Genomic DNA, 15,968 nt, shown 5'->3' with positions numbered 1-15,968 from the left:
GAGGGCAGTGTCACTGGCTCTCATATGTGGGATCTGAACCAGGGCCCTCTGGCGTCCCAAGCTAGCTCTTAACTGCACCACTCGGCCGGCCCTGTCACATCTTTTAAATACATTGCCTAAGACTCCATTATGGTACTCAGATTTTGACCAAAAATATTATTTCAAAATTCTCTTAGACTACATTTTGATTGGCTTAAAATATCAATGAATTTGAATCTCTGTAATAATAGAAAAAATACAGGGCGAACTTTTTTTTTAATGTGCTAATGAAGTCAATGAAAACTATGGTACGTACAATAGAATACGACCATTAAAAATTGTAATGGAAGACTGGTAACATGAAAGGATGCTCACAATATAGTAAGTAGAAGAGTTTAACATTAGTATGCATAGTATGAATTAAATATAAATATAGAGAAAAAATGCTAGAGACCATAGCATCAAAATATTAATAATAGTTATTTGTAGCTGGTAGGATTATGGGTAACTTTTATTTTCTTTTTTCATATTTAAAAATTTACAATGAACTGTAGAACTAGTCATAAGAAAAAAATGCTACTTTAAAATCCTGTTACAATGAACTTAATTGAACATACATTCAGCAAAGAATTATTGGAGTTTCCTATGTCTAGATTTCAAGAAGCGATGTGCCAGCACTGTGTAATCTGCCAATTTACGTAGATCAGACCCATTTCTTCCTATCTCGAGACATGGTCTGGCAGGAATTTTTGCAAAAAATTGTAAACAAGCAATACAGCTTTGTATGAACCATTTTATCCTGATTATCTTGATTACTGTATAGAGGCTGCATGGCATATGGGAAATATTAGAGACTAAATTGGAAGCCCACTCTGCCACTTAACAGCAGTATGGCCTTAGACTCATTAATCTCTCTGAGCCTTGGAAATTATTAAGACCATTCTGTTAGAGAAATATAGCTGATGAAGATAAGCAGACTGAAAAAACATATTAATGTTTTGGGAAGTATTTAAATTATTGTTAAAATTCTTACTTCCTAACAGCTAAATTTCTTACAGGTATTGGCTTTTCCCCTTGCGTAATATCTGTGAATCTGTGCAGTGCTTAAGAACAGTAATTTTAAAGTGCTAGCAGTTAGGGTTTAATGACTTTACTTGAAGTTCTTGTTTTATGGTTCTTTGAGGTTATTTTACATTTTAAAATGACTGCATCCTTTTAAAAGAGATAGAATTAATCAAGTGAGGTATGCAGAATCCAGATTTTGGGGCTCCATTTACTGTATATCATTCTCAGTTTTAGAACTTCGATGTTAAAAAATGTAGGCAATAAGTCTGATAATGTATCTCTCCAGATATGCCATGTGCTCCTTGCATTTTGCTGAAGTGTCTGGTGTTTTGATCTCTGATTAAAGTTGCTATGTAGGCATAATATAGTCAGTCCATTTGAACCAGAAATGTAGCACTTAGTCTTGATTTTGCCTGTGACCTTTCAAAATGAAAAATAAATCAATACATTATATATATATAGTTGGTGATATTGGATATAGAAGATCAATTTAAACTTACGGTATAATAAATATATGTTAAAATAGAACATTGGGGCCGGCCCAGTGGCGTGTTGGTTAGGAGTTGGCTTGGGACGCCAGCTCTGAGTAGTAGGGCCCCAGTTTGGATCCCACATGAGGGCCAGTGATGCTGCGCCCTCTACAGCTAAGATGGTGAACGATAGCTCCACCTGGAGCTGAGCTGCCATGAGTCGCTGGTGATGGCGTAGGCTGCAGTAGGGCTGGCCAGCAGCAGGCATGAGCTTTCGTGAGCTGCCATGAGCTGCCCTGAGCAGCCATCCAATGGCCAGTGAGCGACTGCCTCACCCGGGAAGAGTTCAATGATAATACCAACATGGGCCAGTGAAGCGACTCCTCCACAACTAGACTGAAGAACAAAAGGACAGCAACTTCTCTGTTCCCCTTCCCCGATTCCCCAACGCTGTTCCCCTCCCTCAATTCCCCAATAAAAATCTTAAAAAAAAAAATAGAACATGTTTTCTCCATTGGTTCTTAACCATCAATACTATCTTAAAGTTGTGCAGATTGACCTAAGATTAACATAAAAGAAAAATAGAAAAGAAAAAGAATATTAACTAGAACTATCCATCAAGTCAGTGACTCACAAGCTTTCATTAAAATCTTATTTGGATTGAGACAAGCGCCATTTAGTGTTAGGAGCTCTTGTAACTGACATCTGGGTGACTGCCTTGTCCTAACGGATGAATGACTCCATCCTTATGAAGTTTCTCAGTCAGCGCCACAGAGCACAGGGTTAGGAGTTTGAAATGCTAGGCTGCTCCAGCCTTGTAAAACCTGACAACAGAGTCCTGCTTTTAACAATCCCAGCAAGTCAGCCTCTGAAACAGTCAGCGGACGCTGTCCCTTAGGAACCAGGCCATGGTGGACAACCAGAGGGCTTTCTGGGGCTTGCCTATCCCCACTATTGACTGTTGTTGTGGTTTTCCTATGCCAGGAACCAGTTCTCTTTTTCTTTCCTGGAAGTCTTGACTCCCCACTAGAGGTCACCCCAGCGTTAGAAACGGCTGTGTCACCAGGGAATCAAAGTTCTATGCAAGCTTTCTCTACAGTAGAGGACTGGTCTCCCTCTGCCCAGCCTGGGGCAGGTAGTAATTGTTATTTTGGGGGTCCTTAAGTCATACAATTAAGCAAGTAGCTGAAGTGGGTTACAAACCCAGGCTGTCTGGCTCCAGATACATTCTGGATGGAGTAGCCACACTCTTTTAATAGCCTGCCTCTGTAGAGTGTCCTCCACTCCTAAAAGTAGTCCCTCCCAGGAGAGACAGACTGTATCACATCCCTCTCCCTCCGGCATTCCCCATCTCTAAAAGCAGCCTTCAGCATGCTTAGCTTTCATAACCATTCCCACGGGAACAGACTCCCTCTGTGAATCTTGAAAGATATTAGTTCACTGTGCATACACATTCGTGCCTCTAACTCTGTGTGTGAAATGGTTCTTATTACTCACTGACTTTGGTAAAGACCAGGGCATCCACCTGAGCCCCTCCAAATGCTTCCATAGAGAACCTCTCACTCTCCTGGCTGCCTGAGGCACCCAGACAAATGACCTCAAAGAAAACCTTATATTCTTCCTTTTTTTAATATGGGGAAGATGGGCACCTTCGGACTCAACAGTCTTATTGTAAAAATCTTTAGGTCTCCATGCAACCCAGCAATTGCACTCCTAGTTATTTTTCCCTGAGAAATGAAGCTTACATTCACATAAAAATATGTACCTGAATGTTTTAGAAGCTTTAACATAACAACCAGAAACTGGAGACAACCAGATTTCCTTTAAAAGGTGAACAGGTAAACCAACTGGTGGTACCTCCATATCAGGGGTACTACTCAGCAATCAAAAGAGACTCGATACAGACAATGACCTGGACAAATCCCTGGAGAATTATGTTGAATGGGGATTATGAGAATTATGGTTCCATTTATGTAATAGTCTCAAAATGACCGTATTATAAAAATGGAAGAGTAATGGTTTCCAGAGGATAAGGAGGGGTGGGGACAGGAGGGAAATAGGTGTGGCTATCAAAGGGCAGTATGAGATATCCTTGCGGTAATGGAAGTGTTCTGTGTCTTGATTATACCAATGTTAATATCCTGATGGTGATACGGTACTATGGTTTTGCAAGATGTTACTGTGGGGGAAACTGGGTAAGAGATACACATAACCTCTGTATTATTTCTTTCTTTCAACCCTGATTTTCACTTTCAACCCAGCACTGATAGCCCTTATGATACAACCTGACTTACATACTGTAAATGGAGCTTCGTAAAGTACTATTATTTCCTTATGTAAGTTTATTTAAAGGGATTTGATAGCAGTGAACATGTATGAACAGTGAAAGGTTAACCTTAGTTTCAGCCGGAGCTTTAAATTTAGGATTTAGACTTTATATTCCACCACTTAACATGGTACTGGCACATTTCAGTCACACAGTACATTTTTGTTTAACAAATTAATATTGATTTTCTGTGGTTCGTACTGCCTGTCCATGATCCTCACTTCTGGGATTCCTCAAAGAAGAATTCAGTGGGACAGACAGGGTACTCTGGAAATGTCTGTCAGCGCAGAGGGACACCTGTCCGGGTGCCAGTGGGAGTGGGAAGGCAGAGCAGCACCACAGTTCTGGAGGAGTGGGGTCAGGCATGTGGAAAAGACTGCAGGTAAATTTGAGCCCGTTTTTCTTTCACACTGAAAAGAAAAGGGGGACAATCTCAGAAGGAGATTTAAGTATCTGCATTCAAGATAGATTAGAAATATTTTTTCTTAAATGGATCCTGTTTGTTTTAAATATAAGTATTGGTTGTTTCTACTTTTTCTCCCCATTGCAAGTAGCATTTTTAGTTTAAAAAATGCTTTTATGGGCTAATCAGACCTAGTCACCATTTCTGTGAAAAGTATGCATTCTGAATTTCAGTGACTTGGAGTAAATGTTCAGAGCCCAGAATTTTTATCTACTGATGGCACATAATTTGATTCTTCTTCTTTTATCTTTCCGACTAGGCTTTCTTGTTTGGGACAACAGAACCACTCTTTATTAAGCCCTTCTGTTCTTCCTTTTCACTACTTTATTACTTACTCATCACTTACTAGCCTTATAAGTTGATGTCTTACCCACAGATTTTGTGAAGAATATGTACGGTTCCTGCCATGTTTACTAGAACACAGCAAGTCCTTTTTCACACCACACCTTTGTTATAACTGAATTTTCTATTTATTGTAGATCATTGCCGGCACATTTCTGGATATCCTGTTGAACCTTCTTAAGAATTCAGAGAAACTGCCAGGTGACCACTGAAAGAAAGATCTAATCTTAAAGCTTACGTGAGTATTTTCTACTGTGGCCTTGGTTTAGGGCAGATTCAGTTCTGTGATCAAGATGAAAAATGTTATCTATCACTGAGCTTATTAAATTTGGGGGTAAGGTTAGCAGTTTCTCAGGGATGCAAAGAAACTCACACAATACACCACACTTATTCTTTCTTTAAAATAGACAAGAAAGGCTTTTTTTACTTAGCCAACATTCAAAAGAATCCCAGTCTGCAAACCACAAGAATTCTTACTGTGTTGAACCAAAACACCAAGTAGATTGTTTTTCATTATCTGTTCATACAGAAAGTAACCAAAACACATTACATCTTAAAAAGCACTTGATATGTGGTATTTTATTTTTTAATTAGTTTGTGATAGCTTTGTCATTTTTATGATCCAACCCAATGAATGCAATAGGGGAAAATAGGGAGATTATCCTCAAAAGAGAATTCTTGATTATTTTATTGAGTAATTTCATTGGTTAATTTCTTTAAAAAGCAGTATACAGTGCCATAACCTGAAGTTTGTTTATCTTGACCTCTGTAATTCTTAATCATAAGCAGATTTTCCCCTTATTTAGAACCATCCTTAACAGCTCCTCACACCCTTTATATCCAACAGGTCATTAAGTTGTGCTAATTCTATCTTACACGCCCCTCTCCAGTAATGCCTCCTTCCCTCTGCACTGCCTTAGATCAGGCTCTCATCATTTCTTGCCTGGATTTCTGCGGTGACCTACTGATTGATCACCCTATCTCCAACCTTAACCCCTGCCAATCTGGCCTCTCCACATTGCCAACAAAGTAATCTTTCTGAAAGACTAATATAATAAGACCATGCTATTTATTGGGTTGTCAGAAAAGTCATGACATATTTTTTTTATGTTTTTCTTTGCAAAAATGGGTCATGACTTTTCCGACAACCCAATAATATCCTTCAGTGACTCCTTCCTAAAATTCAGGTATAATAAACCTTACCATGGCTTTGTTAGGAAGATTAAATAAAATTCATCACAAACCCCTAGTGCAATGCCTGGCTCGGAACAGCCCTCAGCATGTGTGAATGTTTCCCCTTTGCCCAGAGAACCCATGGCAGCAGCAGAGCTGTAGTGTAAGAAAGCCCTGGTATAGGGGGACAGTGGCTCTGCTGGGAAACCAGACTGACAGGAGTAGGAGCCAAGAATCTCACCAAACTCCACAGCCATGCTTTCCTGAATCCCCTGGAGGTTAGGCACAAGAATAGATGGGTCTAGCATCCAATTCCATCCGTGTTCCAGAAAGACAGACTTTGGCTGATAAATTACAAGCCAAGCCCATCTGTGACTAAGCTTTTGTAACCTTAGAGTAGGGGAGCCTTCTCTGTAAACATCACTCTCTGCCTTTGTGTTTTCTTGTTTTGTTTTGTTTTGTTTTCTCTTCAGTTTCTTAGTAGAGTTTCTTCTGTCAGGCTTTAACTTTTTCTTAAATGAACTAAGGGTAAGAGAGAGAGAGAGACAGGCAGAGAGACAGAGACACACTGAGAGACCAGTGGGGCAGGGGAGTATCAGTGAAAGAGGTGTGGACAGACTGACTGGTGAAGCTACATTACTCAAGTGGATGAAATATTAGAGTGGACACAGTTGAGACTGCTGCCTTTGTCCTACCTCTGTATTCCCAGACAAACCTGGTTTTCCTCAACTCGCAGTCTTCAGATAATGGGAGTTTAGTGAAGCAGATATTTAGATAACTGCAGAACAGAGCAGAATAGAATCAATACTGTAAGAAAGTTGGACAATCTGAATTGATTTCATGATATTTCCAATTTTAAATTCAGTTGCTTTCTGTAGCCTTTTTCTTTCTATTAAAATTTGAAGTTTGTGCTATAAATATAGCTTTTCAGCTGGTCCTCACTGAGTGCTGATTGTTTTTTTTTTCATGCTGATTTAATTAACTTTTAGCAGATAGTTCTGTTTACCATATAGAATATTTCAAATATAATAAGCAAATATATGAAGAGAATTATTTTGTTTTAAATAAAAATATCAGTGGTAGCGTGTGTGTGTGTGTGTGTGTGTGTGTGTGTGTGTAGGTCTTTAAAATCTAAGTATTGTGTATTTATGTCTTTTGACAATGCAGTAAACATATGTAAGCAATTATATCTTAATTTTAAAAATATCTCTTATTCTTTTTACATGATGAAAAGCAAACTAAAGCTTTATGGCAATTTAGTTGCAATTTTGATCCAGGAGATATAAAGAAAATAAGACATTTTAATGGAAAATAAAATATGATAACTCTGTTGTTGTTTCTGTTTGGTGAGATAATTTATTAGAGGCAGGAGGCCAAGAAGGATAAGAAAAAGTGTTTTTCTAAATGACTTCATTATCTTGATTTAGTTTGGCTTCACTGAATCTCACTCACCTCATATTTCATTACAGGCATATCCCATCCACCACATCAGAACGATGTCCTACGTTTTTGTAAATGATTCTTCTCAGACTAATGTCCCCTTGCTACAAGCCTGTATTGATGGAGACTTTAACTATTCCAAGCGGCTTTTGGAAAGTGGCTTTGACCCAAATATTCGTGACAGCAGGGGCAGAACAGGTCTTCACCTTGCAGCAGCCCGAGGGAATGTAGACATCTGCCAGTTGTTGCATAAATTTGGTGCTGATCTTCTGGCCACAGATTATCAAGGGAACACAGCTCTTCATCTCTGTGGTCATGTGGATACTATTCAATTTTTGGTTTCCAATGGACTCAAAATTGATATTTGGTAAGTTCTCTGTGGTTTTTGAAGTCTAGTCATTTCTTACCATTAGTCTCTCAACTAGTGGTCTAAGCTAGGAGTCTGTTGACTTTGTTTCCTCGTTGATCAGTTGCAGTGACTCACTCAGAAAGACATTGAGAACAATGGAATCTTAAGGGAGTGAGGGAACAAGGGGCTGACGTCTAGATTTATGCTGAAGCAGTATAGTTCTATGAAAGTAGTGGCTAGATTCTGCTACTAATTAATTGTGTGTTGTAAGATAAGACAAGGGAACAAGAAGGAAAGAACTAACATTTGTTGAAAATCTATCATGGGCTGGGCACTGTGTTTACTTATGTTAGCTCATTCATTCCTCAGAATGATAGCTCGCGGTAGGTGTTATCTTCATTATACAGATGAAACAGTTTAAACAAGAAGGGTTAAATGACCTAACAAAAGTCACGCTGCTGGAATTTAAACCTAGTTCTGCCTGATTCCAAAGCTTGTTTGCCCTCTATCTTATTATATTCCAAGCTAGCTTCATAATCTCTCTGGGGCTCAGAGTCCTTTTTATACTGAAAACTTAGAGACATGGTCTTCTTTCTTTGTTTTAGAGATACTTTCTCTCTTGAGTGGGAAACATGTCGGGCCACCTTTGAAACTGAGCGTGACCTTTAAACTACAGTTATATGTTGCCCTAATTTATTGGTGCTATAATGTCTGTAAATCTGAATAAGACAATAAATGGTTCTGCTGCTATAAGGATAGTATGTGGTGGGAATTGAATATAGGATTCAGTGTTATTTGGGCTCTCTCCTGTTAGTGTGAAATAGCAATATGTACCAAAGCAGCTTATTTGATTGCTTTCTTTTTTTTTAATTCTTAGACTTTTTTAATACAAACACTATTCCCATAAAATATAAATATCAAATAAGAATAAATCTAGAACTAGACTTTCCAGTTAATCTCTGGGAAGGTGCCCTTTTTCTTTTATTCTCATTTATCTACTCTTTTGCTTATATATTCGTATTCCTTTTTCCCTAGAAGAAAAACAATATAGGTTAACTCAAAATTTAGGTTCTAGCTCTACTATTGGTTCTGCTCTGAGTTTTAATTTTGAGTTATTTGGGCCTATGCCTTCTTCACTATCTGCACAAAAAGGTACTGACAATATAAGACAACTGTGATGACCTTTATTTTTATGACCTTTTGTAGCAATCATCAAGGTGCTACACCCTTAGTTCTGGCAAAGCGCAGGGGAGTGAATAAAGATGTCATCCGATTGCTGGAATCTTTGGAAGAACAGGAGGTAAAAGGATTTAACAGAGGAACTCACTCAAAACTGGAGACCATGCAGACAGCTGAGAGTGAAAGGTACTTAAGATATAATTTTTTAATGGGCAAGTCACTTTAAGTCCCTAGATTTTTTATGACAACTTTGTGAGCTTTGTATTTATTTGCTTTCAAGTACAGGGCTTTGATATTTTCTTTGAACTTTATGTAAGCCCTTATGGCTCCAGATTACAATTGAGAAGCTATTAACAGAAAGTACAACGTGCCCACATGCACGTAATGTTCTGTCAGCCACTGTGCAAGGAAGCCTGCTGTATTGGCAGTACAAGGGAGGAAAAGTGGTTAAGAATTGAATATGAGGGAAGGAAACAGGAGTTTGAGAATTTTAATACCAGTCACTAAAAGAATAGAATTTCAAAAAAGCGGGAGAAAGATAAGTAAAGCTAAGTACTTGGACAATATTAGAAAAGACCAAAAAGGTAGTTTCAAGGGTAGGGAAGTGGACTGCTGAGGGAAAGTAAAACAGGAGGAGAGAAAGTAAGGCAAGATTTAACGTGTACGTATTTCAGTCATGTGAAAGCGAAAGTGACTTTCACATGAGTTGGAACAAATGAAATTTGGGTTCCTGTAAGTAATTGAAGCCAAGATGCAGTGACTGACAGGGTCTTAAATATCTCATCATTTCTCGTCTAGATGCAGTTCAGAACAGTGTCAGGGAGCTCTGAAAGGTGACAAACCATTTTTTCTTTTGGCCTCACTGGCTCAACAGGTTAAGTCAGTAGACCAGACTTTGTTGTACTAGCATGTAGTTTGATTGACTGGCATGGTGTTTCAGCCTTCCAAATTATCCCGGGTAAGAAGGACGATGAGCTTACTACAGTTTCCTCCTACAATTTCCAGTGGAATATATTTCAATGGCCCTCAGCAGCTGTGGACCCACTAGCTGATTGACAAGAACCTGGATTTAGGATCATAAAGACCACTTAGACCAGTGGTATCATTGTTTCTTTGAGTTCTAAAAGAAATCCCCTCTAGTTTTCATAGTTCACCGTTCATTTGATTCTTTTGTATCCATGATTGCTTTCCTCGCTTTTCATTTGCTGGCTGGTGTACTCCTGGGGGACCACTGATTCTACTCTTAAGCTTAAGACTGTTTCATTTAGAATACTTTCAAATACTTTTTACTTCCAACGAAATTCAAGAATTTTACTTCTAGAACAGTGCATATTTCTCATGAGTTATCCCTGAAAGCTGACAAGTAGATAAAATAAGCAGGAAGTCGAAGATGCATTTGCAAGCCCTTTTTTTTTCTCTCACCTGTATACTTTGGATTGAATGTCAGAATGCCATAAGCAATTTAATAACATCAAGTTATCCATTATTTGTTATAGATCATGTTCTTTCAAAATAACTTGAAATTTATTTTCATCTTTCTATAAAGTAGTAGTAAATTACTTTAAGCTTTTTTACCATGAGAAATGTCCAAGAATGTATTTTTTGTTTAGCTTAGTATGTTTTGGAAACCTTGCATGGTATATTTTGTTAATAGTTAGTGCTTTGGCACCTCTTTATCAGAAATTAATTTTTAATTCTATTTTGCCTCAATTATTATTACTTTAGAAGTAATTAGTCATTTGAGCAGCTCAGTATAAAATTTTTACTCTTCTTTCCATTCCTGCCATTTCACTTCAGCGTGAGAATTTGTATTGTTTACAGCATTGTGTAAAGCCAGTTCTTCAAAAATTGAATTAATACTTGTACTACCTGTTTGTTATATCTTGGTTGTCCTGTCTTACTCCTGCCCGCTCAGCGTCATGATAGAAATGCAGTGGTTGAAGCTTAAATTTAAAAGCATAAAGGCAAATAGTTAGTCAAAGTGAAGTGCAAATCAAAACCACAGTGAAATGCCACTTCATACCCACTATGATGACTGTACTCAAAAAGATGGGTAATAACAAGTGTTGTCAAGGATGTAGAGAAATTAGAACCCTCATACATTGGTGGTAGAAATGTAAAATAGTGTAACTGCTTTGGCAAACAGTCTGGCAGTGCATCAAAAAGTTATACAGTATTACCATATGACCCAACAATTTCACTTCCAGGTATATACTGAAGAAAATTGAAAACATGTTCACACAAAAACATGTACACAAAATGTTCATAGCAGCATTATTCATAATAGCCAAAAGGTGGAAACCACCCAAAAGTCCATCAACTGATAAAAGAATAACAAAATGTCATCTGTCCATCCAGTGGACTATTATTACACCACAAAAAAGGAATGAAATACTGATACATGCTACAACATGGATAAACTTTGAAAGCATGCTACATGGGAGAAGTCGGTCACAAAAGGCCATATGTTATATATGATTCCATTTATATAAAATGTCTAGAATTGGCAAATAGAAAGTAAGTTAGTGCTTGCCAGGAGCTGGGGGAAGGGACAATGGGAAGTGACTGCTAAGGGGCACAGTTTCGTATAGACGTGATAAAAATATTGTGGAATTAGATGGAGATAGTTGTACAACTTTGTGAATATACTAAAAACCACTGAATTGTGCACATTGAAAAGGCAAATTTTATGGTATCTGAATTATAGCTCAATACAAAAATGTGAGAAAAACGCGTAAAGGGATTGGCTAGCACATGGTATTACAGCATAGCGGTGTAACAATTAGCCTTTTCTAGTGCAGAAGATAAAGCAAGAGCTTGAATGTATTTACTACAATATTTTTCATTTCCCTTGGGATTCCCTGAGACATAGCATAATTTCTTAAGGGCCTATAAATCAAGTTGGTGAAAAATATTTCCCCACTCCCCCATATAGCCTAGGTTTAATTTAATTCCTTTTACTTTGTAGGTACAGGATGACAAAGACAGGGTAGATGACATATGTCCAAAAAAATTACACATGAACAAACACATCATGATGCTAGAATCAGATATTTCCTGGACAGTAGAAAACATTTCATTAAATAAAGTCACTACAGAAAGTTCTGATTGGCAGAGCTTCTGTGATTGGCAGAGGATCTCTGATTAACAGTGTCAAGAAGTAAAATAAAGTTGTAGGTTTAAAAAAAAACTGGCAATTTTGCATAGTGAACCAGACTCTAAGACAGTGTTTTATGCTGTTTTCATTGTTCTGTACCCAGATGGGTGGAAGACTATGAAGAAAAGGGGTTTAGGGAGGGTAGTGATGACCTTTTATAAGCAATAGATAGTTGATACATCTGAGTATGGTCATTGCGACTTTAATCTAAATGATACTGTTATTGGGCCTACATGTTGTGACATAATTGTGGGTGCTAATCCCTTAGAGCTTTGAATTCATCACGGTGCAGGCTTCCAGATACTGAAGTCAGATATACTGTTTTCTATTTATAGCAGTCATGTTTCACGTTGATATAGCTCTGAAAACCAGAAACCTCATTTCAACTAGATTCAGCCTTTATACAGAAGAGAAATAAACTTACTATGTGTTATTGTACAAGATAGAGCTAAAACCAGTGGTGGGAAACTATTAAGAATTTTTAATGAGTAGACTTGTTCCAATGTCCATAAGACTCACAGTAAACATCCATTATTAGAGAATTACAATCAAAAGAAGAAATTTCGTCATTGGTCTGATTATTAAACTAAACGAATAATTCCCTATTAACTTTTAAGATTCACATATTATCTTTGCTTATTTTCACTAACATGAATTCTCAAATTATGAATCTTCATTCTGAATTCTTCTAAATTTAAACTAACCAAATGTGTTTCGGTTTAGCATCTGATGGAAACAACTCATTTGACCTACTTCAAGACTTCTGCTCAGGACCTTTTTATTCAAAAGGATTTCTTAACTTTAACTCTGCTAAATACAAAACCAAGAAAGATAATCACTATGGTTTAGCAATTTACAGTTTAAAGTAGATTGTCCAGATACATACAGATATACATAAATCAGTACGCGTGAGAGTATATGTATGTATGTCAGTTTTCTTCTTGTTAGTGTTGTTACAGGGTTCGTCTTTTCTAAGTAATACATTTCCCATTGTTTTATGTTTTTGAAATGGGTGCAATGCGTTGTTTCATGCCCATTTATTTTATCTTTGCTTCTTTCACAGTGCCATGGAGAGCCATTCGCTTCTCAATCCCAACCTACAGCAAGGTGAAGGAGTCCTGTCCAGCTTCCGAACCACATGGCAAGAATTTGTAGAGGATCTGGGCTTCTGGAGGGTTTTGCTCTTGATCTTTGTCATTGCTTTGCTATCTCTTGGCATTGCCTACTATGTGAGTGGGGTGCTGCCCTTTGTGGAAAACCAGCCTGAACTGGTGCATTAAAGGAGCTCATGGGAGATGAGGCAGATAGACGCCTGTTTCCTGGCTTCTAAAGTTTTTCAGTTTCTCAAAATGGTTCTCAGTACAGGCAGTTTTTTCTTTCTGCATTTTTACATATTCTAATCCTTTTAGAACAATGTGTAGTTAAGGATACTGCATCCTAAAGCTACCTCTGACTCAACTCGACTTCTTAGGAAAGCCTACACATAGCCTTGTTTGATAAAAATATGGAAATGACTAAAGAATGAAAGATAAAGGAAGAAACTAGGAAGTCCTTGCTATAGAAATGGTACTGTAATATAGGACCAACTAAAGTGAAGTTGAAAATTTTAATTAGTTTTGGTGGGTGGTTTTGTTTTGTTTTTTGTTTTTGCCAGAGCCCGTTTTCCCTTTTTATTTATGTTTTCTGGGATTAGGGGAGAGAATGAAGCATTCAGCTGAAAACTTGAAGTGCTATTTTCAAAGCCTACATAGTAAATCAGTATTGTTGGAATCTGGTTTATTTTAATACTTTCAAGTCTAGTCACAAACCAAGTAGAACTTTTGAAAGTAAGTTATATTTTCTTCAAAAATGTTTGATTTGATCTTATATTTATTTGTTTTTAGGGTCATTTTGAATTTTTTTGTTTGTTTGTAAACTGCTTAGCTTGTTTTTAATATCTAGGAAGAATGAACTGGAGGGGTTCATTTCACTTTTCAATTTCCCCTAATGTTTATTTCAAAGGTATTCTATTCATCAGAAATATAGTCAGAAAACTCTTTCTATTCAGTAGTTAGCAGGGAAAAATAATTCTGATAGTTAACTGTGACTATAATTTTGTAGTGCTATTATTATAGTGAAAAATTCAGTTCTGTAAGCTTGCCATGTTGTCACAGCTGTATCATAGTTCATAATTATGTTATGTGCAATCCTGTTTAGAGGCCCTGTAGAATTGTCATAACAATCCCATCCATGTCAGTAATTCTCTGATAGCAAGAATGGATGGAGTATTTCTGAGTTAACAATGCTGAACACATTTGTACTGGGTTTCATAAACACTTTATGAATGGTAATATTATGTAAATTTAAATCTGGCCCCCAAACTGTATTGCAGCTTTCGGCAGTATGTTTGAAGGCCTCTTGTTAATGATTCTGTTATGTATAAATCATATTCTTGGGTTATTAAAAAAGAATATGAAGACTTGATAATTATTCATTGGGTATGGTTAGAAAACTGTAGTGAAAAACTAATGGTTTTACTTTTTAGAACAAAGGCATCTATGCTACTGCTAATCGAATTGCTAAAATTAGAAATTACAGTTTAGAATAGAATTGGTATTACGGATTCATTTTGCTTGTTGTTATTTTCTCTTTTGTATTTATATATCTAGGATTGAGGTGTTTTCTTTCATGTGGCTTTATCCTCACTTAAAGAGCTGTTTTAAAATTTCCTGATTTACCTGGCTGCATCAGTGTCAGCTCACAGAGTCTTGCTTTCAGGTTAGATTCAAAAACAATAAATCATACTTGGTATAAATACATCAAAAATAGCAGACTTTAGAGTGGAGAGGAGAACACTAGAAATCAAACTATATTCACAATGAAAGTTGTGGAATTTACATTTGTAAATCTAAACAGATATGCAAAATTGGTTAAACATACATGTAAATATGTTGAGCTTTTTTAAATAGAGGTTTCCTTTTAAGTGGTGATTTCTTTGTATTCTCTTCTCTGCATTCAGAATTCATTAACACTACCAATAAATGTATTTATAATCTCTTAATCAAAATCCATTTCGTAGTGTATCATTGTTTTTCTTTAAATGGGTTGCAATTGGCTGTTTAAAAAAGCAGAGTTTTTTTTTTTTTTCAAACCTGGTATAATGAGTATATCATGTTTATATATGTTTGACTTATAAATGCTCTGAAACTAATTTGGGTGAATTGCTTGCAGATTTAAAGTGATAATAACTACCATGACTAAGCACCTCCCAGTTATACAGGTCACTTTATTTTTATTTTATTTTTTAAAGTAATTTTTTCAGTTACAGTTGACATATATTAGTTTCAGTTGTACAACATAGTGATTAGACAGTTATGTAACTTACAAAGTGATTACCCCAATAAATCTACCCCATCTGACACCATATATAGTTATTACAATATTATTGAACACATATCTTATGCTATACTTTATATGTGACTATTTTGTAACTACCAATTTGTACTTCTTAATCCCTTCCCCTTTTTCACCCATCCCCCTATCCCCCTCCCATCTGGCAACCATCAAAACGTTTTCTGTATCTATGAGTTTGTTTCTGTTTTGTTTGTTTATTTCGTTCTTTAGATTCCACGTGTAAGTGAGATCATATGGTATTTGTCTTTCTCTGACTTACTCCACTCAGCACAGTACCCTCTAGATACATCTGTGTTGTTGCAGATATTCTGGCAAGATTTCATCCTTTTTATGGCTGAATATATTCCACTGTATGTATATGTACTACCCCTTCTTTATCCATTTATCCACTGATGGACACCCAGGTAGCCTTTATAGCTTGGCTATTATAAATAATGCAGCAATGAACATATGGACGCACATGTCCCTTTGAAGTAGTGTTTTGGGTTTCTTCAGATAAATATCCAGAAGTGGGATTACTGGGTCCTTCTTTGTCTCTTGGTGTAGCTTTTGTTTTAAGGTCTATTTTGTCTAGTATAAGTATTGCTATACCAGCTTTTTTGTTGTTGTTTTGCTTTGTTTTGTTTTTTTCA

The 15,968-nt window shown here is 36.8% G+C and overlaps 1 protein-coding gene across 5 annotated transcripts in view; it reads left to right on the top strand.

The window, feature by feature from the left end:
• The window catches only part of ANKRD46 (ankyrin repeat domain 46), a 52,645-nt gene extending 37,652 nt beyond the window's left edge, over window positions 1–14,993 (top strand). For 4 of the 5 annotated variants that reach the window (XM_019642566.1, XM_019642569.1, XM_019642568.1 and 1 more), the window contains 4 exons: window positions 4,783–4,883; window positions 7,288–7,625; window positions 8,814–8,972; window positions 13,007–14,993. In XM_019642566.1, coding sequence (XP_019498111.1) covers window positions 7,315–7,625; window positions 8,814–8,972; window positions 13,007–13,223 — 687 coding nt within the window. In that variant the 5' untranslated portion in view covers window positions 4,783–4,883; window positions 7,288–7,314 and the 3' untranslated portion in view covers window positions 13,224–14,993. Of the gene's footprint in view, window positions 1–3,112; window positions 4,223–4,782; window positions 4,884–7,287; window positions 7,626–8,813; window positions 8,973–13,006 lie in introns of those variants that run through there. The other variant, XM_019642570.1, reaches the window with a different exon arrangement.
• The last annotated feature ends 975 nt before the right edge of the window (window positions 14,994–15,968 follow it).

Source organism: Hipposideros armiger, unplaced genomic scaffold (genome assembly GCF_001890085.2).
Source record: "Hipposideros armiger isolate ML-2016 unplaced genomic scaffold, ASM189008v1 scaffold_70, whole genome shotgun sequence".
Lineage (NCBI taxonomy): Eukaryota > Metazoa > Chordata > Mammalia > Chiroptera > Hipposideridae > Hipposideros > Hipposideros armiger.
The sequence above is the reverse complement of the archived record's forward strand: the minus strand, read 5'-3'. Positions and strand labels throughout refer to the sequence as shown.